The sequence below is a fragment of the Mustelus asterias genome, chromosome 24, assembly GCF_964213995.1.
Source record: "Mustelus asterias chromosome 24, sMusAst1.hap1.1, whole genome shotgun sequence".
NCBI classification, from domain to species: Eukaryota; Metazoa; Chordata; class Chondrichthyes; order Carcharhiniformes; family Triakidae; genus Mustelus; species Mustelus asterias.
This window is the reverse complement of record NC_135824.1, coordinates 48345024-48360999: the sequence shown is the minus strand read 5'-3', so window position 1 is coordinate 48360999 and position 15976 is coordinate 48345024. Positions and strand designations below refer to the sequence as shown.

Genomic DNA, 15976 nt, shown 5'->3' with positions numbered 1-15976 from the left:
CAATTATAGCTAGAATTTTAATCTCATCCACACGTGGGCTGTCTATGGAAGGACGAAGTTTAAATCTCCCCAGGAGACATCTAAAAATAATAAAAGATGTGGGTTTCTGTAACCCCCTCCTTCACCCTCTCTCCCAGCCAATGGAGGTTGAGAAGCGCACCTCAGTTACATAGCAAGTTTTATGAAAACTGGACGCAGCACAGGACCTTTGGAAATATTTTAAGAATGTAAACGTCATCGAGCATTAAATTATTAACATTACTTGTTGCTTATAAGTCCTGTTAAAATGCTGGCTACTTGTCTTCTAATCAATCATGTTTGCGTTTTGTTGTGCTAGCTGCCCATATCCCAGGTGTGAGTCGCAATGAAAAGGTCCGGCTCTTCCGTGCTGAGAAATCCTATGCAGTGAAAACTGGGAAGTGGTACTTTGAGTTTGAAGCGGTCACTGTAGGAGAAATGAGAGTAGGGTGGGCACGACCTGAGTGCAGGCCTGATATACCATTGGGTGCTGATGATCTCGCCTTCGTGTTCAATGGATTTAAGGTCTGTTGTAATTCATTTTCTAATTTTCTCCCTTGAAACTAACTTCGCACTATGGTTGCAAGACAGTGAAACACCTCTCTAATCCAACTTTTCCTGTGAGATTATAGATGTAGAGTAATGTTGGGGCCATTTTACCAAAAAGACTCCCAAGTGCTGAAAGAGCAAGAAAATGTGAGAGTTTCAGAATCGTTTTTTTTTGTTTTGGCGAGTTAAAAAATGCGACCGTACGATCCTTAGCCAGAAAAAAAAATTCTAGGATGCGATTCTCGCCAGTAGTGGATGAGGGCGGAGCCTATTCTTGCTGGTGAAGCTGGCTGCTGGCCTCTAGGGGTGCCATTGCGCAGGCACCCCAAGTTTCCAGTGTACTATGGACACACTGTGGACTGTCACTCGCCACCCCTTGGCTTTGGCCAACTTTACATTTCAATTAGCAATTTACGAAACAAAGAAACGCACGTAAACCAGAGTGATAGAGTTCACCACTAATCATTTTAAATGCTTGTCGATAAATATTTGTCGAGCGTAACTATAATCATTCCAAAGATTGAGTTTACAACTCTCTGCGTGTATCCACATTATCATAAGTCCCGCGTTGTTTTAGCAGATGATGAGCACTTTCAAATATTCTGATGGAAAATTTTAACAAATCTCTTGGACTATTTTGTTTTCATTTTGTAGTTTTCAGTTTGCGTTTCAATCTGTTACTTGTTCAGAAAAACTGAATAACAAACGAGGTTCTTGCAGGTCATAAGCTCCTAATTATTGTCCGTGGTGCAAATAATTATTTTGTCCTTTGTCAATTCTTTGTACTGCAGGGCCAGCGTTGGCACATCGGGAGTGAACCATTTGGCCGTACTTGGCAGTCAGGCGATGTGGTTGGTTGTATGATTGACTTGCATGAAATGAACATCATGTTCACGCTGAACGGAGAGATGCTCATCAGAGACTCGGGCTCTGAGTTGGCTTTCAAAGATATCGAAATAGGCGACGGTGAGTTCTGGTCGGGATTTGGAAAGATGCGGGGAAGGGTTTACTCAGGAAGTGATGAATATGGGTGGCAAAGTGGTTAGCACTGCTGCCTCACAGCTGCAGGGACCCAGGTTTAATTCTGGCCTTGGGTGACTGTGTAGAGTTTGCACATTCTCCTCGTGTCTGGTTTCCTCCGGGTTCCTTCCACAGTCTAAAGATGTGCAGGTTAGATGGATTGGCCATGGTAAATGCACGGGGTTACAGGGATAGGGCAGGTGCGGGGGGGTGTAAGGTGCTCTTTTGGAGAGTTGATGCAGCCTTGATGGACTGAATGGCCTCCTGCACTGCAGGGATTCTACGCGATTCTAATCAGCTTAGTTTCTTTCATGCTACCAGCCTCCCAGTGGTCTCAAATGAGGACTCCTTAAAAACAAAAATACAGGCTCCCAAGATAACATAATCTGAAACAAAATTCCAGAATATTATAAATTCTCTAATTCCACTTTATAATGACCGGGAATTATGGGCGGAATTTTACGGCACCGTCATGGCAGGGACGGAGATGGAAAATGCAGCAAGCCGTTCAAAACTCCATTGACTTTGGCGGGACTGAAAGATCCCTGCAGCGGGAGGGGCCATAACGTTCCACCCTGTTTCACCAATCTAGCAGATGAGGTGGAAGAAAAACTCAAGGTATTTATAAATTGCTTTAGGGTTTTCCTTAATCCTGTTTGCCAAGGACTTTTCATGACACCTTTTAGCCCTCCTAACTCCTTAAGTTCCTTCCTACTTTCTTCAAGGGCAGAGTGGGTAGTCAGATGCTCTTTCCTAGGGTAGAAAAGTTAAGCACTAGAGGACATAGGTTTAAGAAACATGGGGGAAAAAAACATAGAGGAGATGTGCGAGGCAAGTTTCTTTTACAGATTGGTGAATGTCTGGAACACGCTGCCCGGGGAGGTGGTGGGAGCAGGTATGATAGCGGCATTTAAGGGGCATCTAGACAAATACATGAATAGGATGGGAATGGAAGGATACGGATTCCGTAAGTACATACGATTTTAGTTTAGGCAGGCATCATGATTGGCGCAGGCTTGGAGGGCCAAAGGCCCTGTTCCAGTGCTGTACTGTTCTTTGTTCTTTGTATTTATTTTGTATACAAGGATACATAACAGTGAATTCATAATCTAGCTTGAATTGGATAATAGAAAATTATAATGGCATCTGCAAAATATTTCATGATATTCTGTAACAGATGGTAATTTATAGACCAGCAATGTATGGTGTACATGCATTGTGAACCTAGATTATTAAACTGCATTTTATAGGGTTGGAGATTTTGGACATGTTATTTATTCCAACCTTGAAAATAGGGTATTGTTAATTTCCGTCTGTGTTCAGGTCCAACATTCTAGATAAGCTCGACATTTTATGATAAATTACAGCTCAAAACAAGAAGAAAATTGAAATATAGATCAGAAGATACATACTTAGGCTGGGATTCTGTTGGGCCAAAGAATTCTTGCCCACCAATCAGAGAACCAGCCGGGAACCTGAGGAGTTCTGTGGGAGACGCCTGATGAAATCAAGTAGTCACCGCCAAGAGCCCCCACCGCCCTCGCTCGAGTTGTCTGGTGGTGGAAGTCCTGCCAGCCAGCTCCAGCGGGAGCAGTGACAGCAGTGCACCCACTGGAAGGTCCAGGATCATCGTGGAATCCCAGACCGAAAGCGGTTGCAGGCGGGATTGGAAGAGTGGGTTGGGGTGTTGAGGAGGAGTGGGCCCAGAGCCCTTGATCGGGGCACAGAGTGCCTGATGATGAGAGACTCCCACTGGGAGGTGATTGGCAAATCTGATGGGGTTTGCTGGGCGGCCGATGCAGGAAAGCTGTGTAACTTCCACTTAATCTGAGAGCCACCACTTAATTGTGGTGGGCTCCAAGGGTAAAGGTATCAAGTAGATCATTGATCAGCCAAATTCCCTCAGCTGAAAATCCCACATCGACCCTTTCTGCCCTGACATACGAGAGGGAGGTTCTTCCGCTGTCATGGGGCCTATCCCATGATTAAGCAGGTACAGCCACCATGGTGTCTGCTGCGATTTGTGTTAAAATTATCCCTTAGGCTGGGATGTCATGGCCGTTCACGCTGGGAGCCAAATTCTCCGACTTTGCTGCAGTAGGAGTGTGGCATGAACGGCTGGTAAGATCATTCCCTTAGTGTTTCTTTTTTCTGTCGAAGTAAGTACTCTGTGTATATTCAATCCTTTTTGTTTACCCCTTGACTCTTCTGGGTGAAAATTATTTTTGCTTGGGAATTAACAAATATATCTTGGTGTGGCTTGGGAATTTTGTTGCTGTCCCCAGTTAGTTTGTTCCCACTTCATTCCTGGGTTGTATTTTACCATTTCAGGGTTCGTTCCTGTGTGCAGCCTGAGTCTTTCTCAGGTCGGTCGCATCAACCTGGGCCAAGACGTGAGCAGCCTGAGATATTTCACCATATGTGGTTTGCAAGAAGGCTTTGAACCCTTTGCTGTGAATATGAAACGGGACATCACAATGTGGTTCAGCAAGAGTTTGCCTCAGTTTGTTTCTGTTCCTGCAGATCACAGTCATGTTGAGGTAAGGTTGGAGTAAAATAAAAGTTTACAAGTGATGGGAGTTTACAGGTGACTGAACTATAGACAGTAATCAAAATTTTATTGGGGGAGGCAATGGCTGAGTGGTATTATCGCTAGACTTTTAATCCAGAAACTCAGCTAATGTTCTGGAGACCCGGGTTCGAATCCCACCACGGCAAATGGTGGAATTTGAATTCAATTTTTTTAAATCTGGAATTAAGAATCTACTGATGACCATGAAACCATTGTCGGAAAAACCCATCTGGGTCACTGATGTCCTTTAGGGAAGAAAATCTGCCGACCTTACTCTGGCCTGGCCTACATGTGACAATAAGAAGTCTCACAACACCAGGTCAAAGTCCAACAGGTTTATTTGGCAGCACGAGTTTTCGGAGCGTTGCCCCTTCATCAGGTGAGTGAGGAGTTGTGTTCACAAACAGGGCATATATAGACACAAACTCAATTTACAAGATTATGGTTGGAATGCGAGTCTTTAAAGGTAATCAAGTCTTAAAGGTACAGACAATGTGAATGGAGAGAGGGCCAAGCACAAGTTTAAAAAGGTACCTTTAAGACTTGATTACCTTTAAAGACTCACATTCCAACCATAATCTTGTAAATTGAGTTTGTGTCTATATACGCTCTGTTTGTGAACACAACTCCCACTCACCTGATGAAGGGGCAGTGTTCCGAAAGCTTGTGCTGCCAAATAAACCTGTTGGACTTTAACCTGGTGTTGTGAGACTTCTTACTGTGCTTACCTCAGTCCAACGCCGGTATCTCCGCATCATGGCTACATGTGACCCCAGAGCCACAGCAATGTGGTTGACTCTCAACTGCCCTCCAAGGACAACTAGGGATGGGTAATAAATACTGGCCAGCCAGCGACGCCCATGTCCCACGAATGAATAAAAAGAAAATCATATATAACACACCAATTGCGGTTACTGAATGCAATTTTGGCCTTCATACTTTTGGAAGTATGTTGAATAGTCTGGAATAAAATAGAAAATTCTGGAAGCACTGTCAAGTTACCTAACATCAGTGAAGAGAGAATAGGAGTTATCAGAAGGAATTTTAAAGTGAGATGAGCATGTGGGAGGGCTAAATTGGAAAATTTCCAAGCATGTCAGGAAGCCATCTCCAACCTGCTAGCTTTCTGGGTTTTATGAAGGTTGAACAAGAGGTGGGAAGTTCCCAGCAGGCAGTTTGCGATCTTAAGGAGGGCAACCTTTGATTGAATCTGCTATGTTGGCTTTGATTTGTGGACCCACAGTCGGCAACTGGGACTTCCAGGCCTCGGAAACACAGCAACTGATGCAAAGTGAGGCCAGCTTTGGGGAGAAGGTAAATGTCTATACAGCACTGCTGGTAGGCCTGTCCCCACACCCCCTAGAGATCCAAAGGCTCGGGGTGGAGTGTTGTGGATAACTCTGGGTTGAGAAGTAGATGTCCAGCACCTCCCCCCCCCCCCCACACCTCATGAATTGAATCTTCCTGGTCTGAGTACACCCCGCTTGACTGAAAGCCTAGTTGGCCAAATGATCCACCTTCTGAGCAGGGAAGCTGTCAGGGCTAAAAGGCACGTGCTGTGGAATTGAGGAGAAATCCAGACTTTACGTCACCCCTTCAAAACTCTTGTCTTCTCCTACCCTCCTGCTCCAGGAACTATCCAGGCTGACATTCCCAGTTGATGAGCTTTCTTCAACTGATCTGAATGCAGCGCTGTTTTTTACGCACTACTGGTTTACTCTCCTGGATGGGTGTAAATCCAGCTGTGATGTTAGTTCCCCACCAGTCGAGCTGCGTTAAAATCATCCCTGTTAACCCTGATTCTTCGCCAGTGCAGCATCAGTGTTTCCAGCGTTTTCTGCTCTTATTTTTCTACGTCGGTGCCTGGCATGAGGAAAGTTTTGAAAAACTGGAGCTGTTTTCATTAAAGTGGGAGAGTGATTTGAGTAACCCTTTTACGCAGATGGTTGTGCGGCAGTGTTGGAGTTAGTTATTGAAGCAGAGGCTGCAAACATTCAGAATAATTAGATCAATGCTAAAAGAAAGCGATGGGGGAAGATAGTGGGCACCGGGGATTAGGGCTACTGCTCATTGGAGGATAAACGCAAACACAGACTTATTGGGTCGAATAGCTTAATTCTGTTATATAATTGTAATATAGCAGTGTCTTTAACCTTTCTCTGTGCTGTGGATTTTAATTGATTTTATAGTTAGTTAAAAATCTAGAAGTTTAGAATAATGTTTGAGCATGAACACCAAAAAGACAAAAGCAATGGTAGTTAGAAGGAATATGGGTGGCACAGTGGTTAGCACTGCTGCCTCACCGCGCCAGGGACCCGCCTTCTATTCCCAGTTTGGGTCAGTGCCCCCCCCCCATGTCTGCGTGGGTTTCCTTCAGGTGCTCCAGTTTCCTTCCACAGTCCGAAAGATGTGCTGGTTAGGTGCATTGGCCACACTAAATTCTCTCTCCGTGTACCCAAATAGGCGTTTGAGTGTGGCGACTAGGGGATTTTCACAGTAACTTCATTGCAGTGTTAATGTAAGCCTACTTGTGACGCTAATAAATAAACTTTTTAAAAGTTAGAAGAAACTGGAATGCAGATTGAAGGGCTTAGTGCAACATTCAAACAAGCAGGTGAGTTTGTCTTTTGACAAATTTGTCAAATGATAAGACAAGATGGCAGATGTGATGCAGAAGTTAGAAGAATCTCCATAGTCAGACGTAATTTCATGAAATGAAGGATGCATTAAACTCAAACTTATAACAAGGAAACAAACTGCTACATTCTATCTGCTTTTCGGTCTGCCTCATAAACCTGCGCAATAAGCAAAAGATGTGGAAGAAAATAGTGACCGTTGTAATCTGAATGCCAAGATGTATGTTAAAACTCCACATACAGACCATAAGACAAATGAGAAGGTGCTTGAAATTGCTGGAACAAAAGGAACTCTATTATGGGCAGCATGATGGCACAGTGGTTAGCAGTGCTGCCTTAACAGCGCCAGGGACATAAGAACATAAGAAATAGGAGCAGGAGTAAGCCATTTAGCCCCTCAAGCCTGCTCCGCCATTCAATAAGATCATGGCTGATCTGATAGTGGGTTCAGTTCCACTTACCCGCCCGCTCCCCATAACTCTTAATTCCCTTAATGGTTAAAAATCTATCTATCTGTGACTTAAACACATTTAACGAGGTAGCCTCTACTGCTTCATTGGGCAGAGAATTCCAAAGATTCACTACTCTCTGGGAGAAGAAGTTCCTCCTCAACTCTGATCTAAATTGACTCCCCCGTATTTTGAGGCTATGCCTCCTAGTTCTTGTTTCCATTGTAAGTGGAAATAACCTCGCTGCTTCTACCCTGTCTAGCCCCTTCATCTTATATGTCTCTATAAGATCTTCCCTCAACCTTCCAAACTCCAACGAGTACAGGCCCAATCTACTCAATCTCCTCATAAGCCAACCCCCTCATCTCCGGAATCAACCTGGTGAACCTTCTCTGTACCCCCTCCAAAGCTAATATATCCTTTCTTAAATAAGGGGACCAAAATTGCACACAGTACTCTAGTTGCAGCCTCACCAGTACCCTGTACAGTTGCAGCAAGACCTCCCTGCTTTTATACTCCATCCCTCTCGCGATAAAGGCCAACATTCCATTTGCCTTCTTGATTACCTGCTGCACCTGCAAACTGAGTGCCAAGGTTTGATTCCTGGCTTGGGTCACTGGCTGTGTGGAGTCTCCACGCTGTCCCCGTGTCTGCGTGGGTTTCCTCCCACAGTCCGAAAGACGTGCTGGTTAGGTGCATTGGCCATGCTAAATTCTCCCTCTGTGTACCCGAACAGGCGCCGGAGTGTGGCGACTCGGGGATTTTCACAGTAACTTCATTGCAGTGTTCATGTCAGCCTTACTTGTGACACTAATAAATAATTTAAAGTGACATTCAAAAAATATGTCAGTGTTTTAGCCATTTGGTCAGCGCTGTAGAGCTACAGAGATCTCGTGAGGAGGGCTGCAGAAAGTGGGGTTGACCTGGGGGTAGTTTGACGAATGTCGCAGTGTACAATTACAACATTTAAAAGACACTTGAACAAGTGCATAGATGGGAAAGGTTTAGAAGGATATGGGCCTAATTCAGTTTAGGAAACCTGGTCGACGTGGCTGAGTTAGGCTGAAGGGCCTGTTTCCGTTCTGTATATCTCTGAGCCTATGACCCTATGTTTGAAGATGAGTTGCAGTGTAGTTTGAGGATGGAGCAAGATTGCACTGTGGTTAGCGATGCTGCCTCACAGCGCCAGTGACCCGGGTTCAATTCCGGCCTTTGGGTCACTGTCTGTGTGAAGTCTGCACGTTCTCCCCGTGTGTCTGCATGGGCTTCCTCCGGGTGCTCAGGTTTCCTTCTACAGTCCAAAGATGTGCGGGTTAGGTGGATTGGCTGTGCTGAATTGACCCTAGTGTCAGTGGATTAGCAGGGTAAATATGTGGGGTTACGGGAATAGGGCCTGGGTGGGATTGTGGTTGATGCAGACTCAATGGGCCGAATGGCCTCCTTCTGCACAGTTGGGATTCTATGATGATTCTAGGAAAGATGAGTGTGACATATCATGATCTGATAGGAGTGGCTAGAAGCAGCAGCAGTATATTTAGCTTTCTGATTCTATGTAATCCTGTATTTGGCGTGGTTGATATGACTATCGATGTGTAATCATGATAGTTAAAACTAATCAAAGTTATTGGAGCTGGGTGCTTAACCTCTGTGCAACACACACACTGGTTGACAGTGAAAGACCAGTGATCTCTTTGGAACCTCTTTGGCACGATAAAATTAATTTCTATCAGAAGATAAATTAAATTGCATTGTCGTGTTGACTTCCTTGAGCTTAGTTGTGGATCATTTAACCTTAAATTGAGTCTGTATTTATGCAGGTTGCAAGGATTGATGGAACAGTTGACAGCCCCCCTTGCTTGAAGATTTTCCACAAAACCTTTGGGTCTCAGAACAGCAATACTGACATGCTGTTCTTCCGACTCAGCATGCCCGTCGAGTTCCATGACACGTTCAAGTGCACACCTGGAACTACGCCGTTGACCAGAATGACAATCCCAGAAGAAGAAGTCGAAGACATCGATGTGGATTCAGAGTTTGAAGTCCTTAAAAAGTCGGCCAGCCGGACTCAAACTGAAACCCCTACCAACGATAAAGAGGGCGCTAAGGAAGCACCCAAGGAGGTGGCCAAGGCAGAGAATGATAAAGATTCCTCCTCTGAGAAAAGTAAACCGAAAACTAGGTCAGTGTCTTTGAGGTTCTGTGAATAGATTGCTGCTGAGAAAAATGGAACTAGTATTAGCTGCCGGCCATTTCTTTTTGTGTTGTTGTATTAGATGCAAGGATCAAAGAGGAATTTTAGACTATCTTTAAATATGATTGTTACAGATATTCCCGTCTCAATTCGACACCATTCGCAAATCTCAGTCTTGTTTCTTCAAGTTCCAACTCCATCCATTTGTGTAAAATAAAACGGTCCATCATAGACGATGTGGGATGCTGTATCTTTCCAGTTTGAGAAACTATTTGGGCAGAATTTTACCTGTCCCGAGTGGGTGCATGCCCCATCTGGAAGAGTTTAAAATTGTGTATGGTGGCGTCAGGCAGACAGCCTGTTGGCATCCCGCACTTGTGTGATAGTCTGGTCAGCGGGCACAGTTATGGAGCCAAAGGGGTATCTGCCCTATTGCCCAGAATATTACATTGCCTGTGATATTTTGCATGGGTAGGCTGACCATCATTTTTCAACTTTCATTGATCACAGACAGGGGGTGGGGACCTCAATCGGAAGGCTCTCTCCAGATTTGGCGAACCTCCCCTCCGCTACTTGGGAGTTTCTGATCCTTGCTACCCACCTGGCTAACACCCCGACACTGAAATTGCCCCCCACTCCCTCCAGACCTCCCCGCCCCCCAGGGCATCCCCATCCAGGACTTAGCTTGGGAGAAGTTAGAATCATGGAATCCCTACAGTGCAGAAGGAGGCCATTTGGCCCATCGAGCCTACGCTGAGAACAATCCTACCCAGGCCCTATCCCCTTAATCTCAAGTATTTACCCCCGACACTAAAGGGCAATTTATCATTCCCAACCAACCTAACCTGCATATCTTTGTGGGAGGAAACCAGAGCACCCGGAGGAAACCCATGCAGAACACAGGGAGAACATGCAGACTCTGCACAGACACTGACCCAAGCCAGGAATCAAACCCAGGTCCCTGGCGGTGTGAGGCAGCAGTGCTTGCCACTGTGCCGCCCACGCTGTTCCAGTACTTGGTTCCAGGCAGAGCGCTGCAGTACTTCTTCTGGCCACTGCAGCAATGTGCCAGGAGGGGTTGGATAGCAGTTGGCCAGTCAGATTGGATGACAGCACTCCAAGGCGGGGCTACCTTCCAAGGGTGGACAGAAGAGATTTATAAGAATGTTTCTGGGGCTTGAAAATTGCAGCTGTGAGGAAAGATTGGATAGGCTCGGGTTCCTTCGAACAAGGAAGGCTGATTGACCCACTGTCAATCAATGTTAAATGACAATGGGCTTCTGACAGTCGGTGGGAGCACGTAACATGCTGACTCTCGCTGTAAAGTGCTCACCATGCTAAAAATTCTACCATTTATTTCTGTCCTCCGCTTTGTATATTTTAACCATGTCTCTATCCACACGTTCCCCTTAATTCCATGTGCATTTACTTTTGCCAAAATTCCCTTCTGTGGTATTTTATCAAATAGTTATTGGAAATCCGTAGAAAAATCACATGTACTGCATTGCTACAATCCATCTTATTTGTATATACAGTTTTTAATTAGAAAGACGATGGGGGCGATATTACTAGCTCGTCACGCTGATCAATTCGTGTGGCAAGCTGGTAAGATCACGACAGTGGCGAAAAACTGGGTTTGCGCCTGGTTTCTCGCTCTCGTGATGATACTGGTACTGGATTGTGGGCGTAATCCTGGAGGGAGCACAGTGTTACTGGCTGCAGAGGTGGGCTGGCCGAAAAGGGCCACCTCAGTGCTCTGACTGTGTAGAGTGGGGAGAAAAAACCCCACTTCCCTCACATCCACTCACCTCCGCACAAACTCCCCATGGTCCCTCATACCCTTCATGCCTCTCTACCTATTCTCATAGCCCTTTATAGCCCCAATGAAAACCTAAGCCTCTCTACCCACCGCCCCAGGACTGTTTATAGTCCAATTGCCAATGTAATGCTGACTCATGGCCCCACCCACCACCCTTTGCCTTTACACCCTCCATGCCAGCTCACCCATGGGGAGACCTCCGATCCATGCTGAGATTAAGTTATGATGTGGAGATGCCGGAGTTGGACTGGGGTGGGCACAGAAAGAAGTCTCTCAACACCAGTTTAAAGTACATCACCTGATGAAGGGGCAGTGCTCCGAAAGCTCGTCCTACCAAATAAACCCGTTGGACTTTAACCTGGTGTTGTGAGACTTCTTACTGAGATTAAGTTGTTCAGTACTTATTGATGAATTCACTATTTTAAAAAAAATACAGTGCAGCCCCGTTTTAACGCGATGGTTGGGGTCCATAAAATGCTATCGCAAATGTTATCGGGGTCGCGCTAAATCGGAGTTGCGCTAAATCACTAAAGCGGAAATAGCAAAAAAAAAGGGGTCCATTGCGCAATCGTGTCATATCCGATCGGGGCATGTAAAATCGGGGTTCCACTGTACTTGCATTTATAATAACCCACTCACTACATTTAACTTCCTTTAATCACTTATAAGGACCTAATAGAGGTAAAGAAGGTGTTGAGAGGCATAGATCGGGTGGACTCTCGGAGGCTTTTTCCCAGGGTGGAAATGGCTGCTACGAGAGGACACAGGTTTAAGGTGCTGGGGGGGTAGGTACAGGGGAAATGTTAGGGGGAAGTTTTTCCCACAGAGGGTGGTGGGCGAGTGGAATCGGCTGCCGTCAGTGGTGGTGGAGGCGAACTCAATAGGGTCTTTTAAGAGACTCCTGGATGAGTACATGGGACTTATTAGGATGGAGGGTTATAGGTAGGCCTAAAAGGTAGGGATGTGTTCGGCACAACTTGTGGGGCCGAAGGGCCTGTTTTGTGCTGTAGTTTTTCTATGTTTCTAAGTATTTGAATTTGTAGTCCCACTTTCAGGGCTTGATAAAGACTTGTCGCCGTCAATCAAACTGTGAATTGGCAGGCATCCCATTGTGATAGTGATGGGTTGTGAAATCAGTCATGCACCATTAATCCAATAATGATAAACCTCATGTTTATAGAACCATTTCAGCCCCAACCAACAATTCGGGCAGTGAATTTCAGATGTCCATCACCCTTTGGGTGAAAATGTTTTTTCTCATGTCCCCTCTAATCCTTCTGCCAATCACCTGAAATCATCGCCTCCAGTAATTGACCTCTCAGGGGAAAGATATCTTTCTTCTTTACCCTATCTAGGCCCCTCAGAAGTTTGCATTCCTCAGTTAGGTCACCCTTTGGCCTTCTTGGTTCTAAGGAACCCTAGCCTATCCAATCTTTCCTCAGAGCTGCAATTTTCAAGCCCTGTAAACATTCTTATAAATCTCTTCAGTCAACAGGCAGTGAAATAGCAAGCCACTGATTTTTTTTTTCAATGTTGCAAACTTTTTTCAAGTATTAGAGAGCAGCAGATTTAAACATCTTGAGAGTTTCCTTTGACAATCGCAATTATTAGTGTCACAAGTAGGCTTAAATTAACACTGCAATGAAGTGAAAATCCCCTATTTGCCACACTCCGTTGCCTGTCCGGGTACACTGAGGAAGAACTTAGCATGGCCAATGCACCTAACCAGCACGTCTTTTGGACTGTGGGAGGAAACTGGAGCATCCGGAGGAAACCCACGCAGACACGGGGAGAACGTGCAGACTCCGCACAGACAGTGATCTAAGCCATTTTTAGCAATCCCAAAGGGCACTTGGCCTCTCTCAGAAATGCCACAGGACTATATCCAAAAAAGTACCCTACCTCTCCAAAGAACTCCAATTAGGATTTACCCGAGTCTATTCTTGCAAAACTTGATCAGACTAAAGACTACATGTGTAGCTGCATCTATGAATTATGGATGTGCCAAGTTCAACATGTCCCTGTCCCTGTTTTCTCCACCCCGGCCTACAAGAATGATGGGGTTTGGGTGTGGGACTTCCAGATCTGGGCCTCTGGCGCCCTAGAAACATAGAAAATAAGTGCAGAGTAGGCCATTCGGCCCTTCAAGCCTGCACCACCATTCAATATAATCATGGCTGATCATGCACTTTCAGTATCGCACTCCTGTTTTCTCTCCATATCCTTCGATCCCTTTAACCACAAGGGCCACATCCAGCTCCCTCTAAAACATATCTAACAAACTGGCCCCAACAGCTTTCTGTGGTAGAGAATTTCACCGATTCCCAACTCTGAGTTTTTGATTTTTGATCTGATTTGACTTTGATTTGATTTATTATTGTCACATGTATTAACATACAGTGAAAAGTATTGTTTCTTGCACGTTATACAGACAAAAAGTTCTTCCTCATCTCAGTCCTGAATGGCTTACCCTTATTCTTAAACTGTGACCCTGAGTTCTGCACTTCCCCAACATCGGGAACATTCTTTCCGCATCTAGCCTGTCAAGCCCCATCGGGATTTTATACGTTTCTATGAGATCCCCTCTCGTTCTTTTAAAATCCAGTGAGTACAAGCCCAGTCGATCCAGTCTCTCCTTGTATGTCAGTCCTGCCATTCCAGGAATCAGTCTGGTGAACCTTCACTGGACTTACGCGATAGCAAGAATGTCCTTTCTCAGACTAAGAGAGCAAAACTGCACACAATATTCAAGATATGGCCTTACTAAGGCCCTGTATAACTGCAGCAAGACATCCTTACTCCTATACTCAAATCCTTTTGCAATGAAGGCCAGCATGCCACTAGCTTTCTTCACACCTTCTATACCTGCATGCCAACCTTCGTTGACTATTCCACCATGACACCTAGGTCACATTGCACTTCCCCTTTTCCTAAGCTGCCATCATTCAGATAATCTTCCTTCATGTTTTTGCCACCAAAGTGGATAACCTCACACTTATCCACATTATATTGCATTTGCCAAGTCTTTGCCCACTCAGCCAGCCTGACCAAGTCACCCTGCAGCCTCTTAGCATCCTCCTCACAGCACATACTACCACCCAGCTTAGTGTCGTCTGCAAATTTGGAGATATTATATTCAATTCCTTCATCCAAATCATTAATGTATACTGTGAATAGCTGGGGTCCCAGCACTGAATCCAGCGGTACTCCACTAGTCACTGCCTGGCACTCTGAAAAGGACCAGTTTATTTCCACACTCTGTTTCCTGTCTGCCAATCAGTTCTCTATCCACATCAATAAATTGCCCCCAATACCATGAGTTTCAATTTTGCTCATTTAATCTCGTGTGGGACCTTCTCAAAAGCCTTTTGAAAGTCCAGATACACAACATCCACTTGTCCACTCTACTGGTCACATCCTCAAAAAATTGCAAAAGATTTGTCAATCATGATTTCCCTTGAGTGAACGCATGTTGATTTGGACCGATCCTGTCCCCGCTTTCTTAATGCTCAGTTATTACATCCTTAATAATTGACTCTAGCATTTTCCCCCCCACCGATGTCAGGCTAACCGGTCTATAATTCCAAATTTTCTCTCTCACTCCTCCTTTAATAAGTGTAAATCTTCCAGATTCTATAGAATGCAGGAAAATGGTCACCAATTCATCCACTGCTTCTAGGGCCACTTCCTTGAGTATTCTGGGATGCAGAGATTAGGCCCTGGGGAGTTATCGCATTTTAATTCCAGCTATTTTCCCAATACAATTTCCTGACTAATAAGGATTTTCTTCAGTTCCTCCTTCATGCTTGACCATCTGTCCCCTAGTATTTCTGGAAGGTTATTTGTGTCCTCCTTATGAAGACAGATTCCAAAGTATTTGTTCAGCTGGTCTGCCATCTTTGTTGCCCATTATGAATTCACCTGATTCTAACTGTAAGGGATCTACATTTGTCTTCACCAGTCTTTTTCTCTTTACATATCTTTTAGAAGCTTTTGCAGTCAGTTTTTGTTTTCTGCAAGCCTACTCTTGTATTCTATTTTCCCTTTCCGAATTAAACCCTTTGTCCTCCTCTGCTGGATTTTAAATTTCTCCCAGTCCTCAGGTTTGCTGCTTTTTTGGGCCAATTTATCTGCCTCCCCTTTGGCTTTAACACTATCCCTGATTTCCCTTGTTAGCCATAGATGAGCCACCTTCCCCATTTTACTTTTACTCCGGACAGGGACGTACAGTTGTTGAAGTTCATCCATGCGTTCTTTAAATGTCTACCATTGCCTATCCACTGTCAACCCCTTAAGTATCCTTTGCCAGCTTATCCTAGCCAATGCATGTCTCATACCATCAAAGCTAGCTTTCCTCAAACTCAGGACCCTAGTCCCAGACTTAACTGTGTCACTCTCCATCTTAATGAAGAATTCTCTTCCCCAAAGGATCTCGCACCACAAGGTTGCTAATTAATCCATTCTCATTACGCAATACCCAGTCTAGGATGGCCAGCTCTCTAGTTGGCTTCTCGCTACATTGGTCGAGAAAATCATCTCTTATACATTCCAAGAAATCCTCCTCCATTGCATTGCTACCGGTTTGGTGAGCCCAATCAATATGAAGATTGAAGTCACCCATAACTGCTGTACCACTTAGAGCACGCATCTCTAATTTCCTGCTTGATGTCATCTCCAACCTCAGTACTACTGTTTGGTCTGTACACAACCCCCGCTAGCATT

General features: G+C 45.0%; 1 protein-coding gene across 2 annotated transcripts in view; it reads left to right on the top strand.

The window, feature by feature from the left end:
* The window catches only part of LOC144511368 (ryanodine receptor 1-like), a 495584-nt gene that overhangs the window by 152770 nt on the left and 326838 nt on the right, over positions 1-15976 (top strand). For both annotated transcript variants that reach the window (XM_078241663.1, XM_078241662.1), the window contains exons 26-29: positions 338-543; positions 1359-1533; positions 3919-4127; positions 9062-9423. In XM_078241663.1, the coding sequence (XP_078097789.1) occupies positions 338-543; positions 1359-1533; positions 3919-4127; positions 9062-9423 (952 nt within the window). The remainder of the gene's footprint in view (positions 1-337; positions 544-1358; positions 1534-3918; positions 4128-9061; positions 9424-15976) is intronic.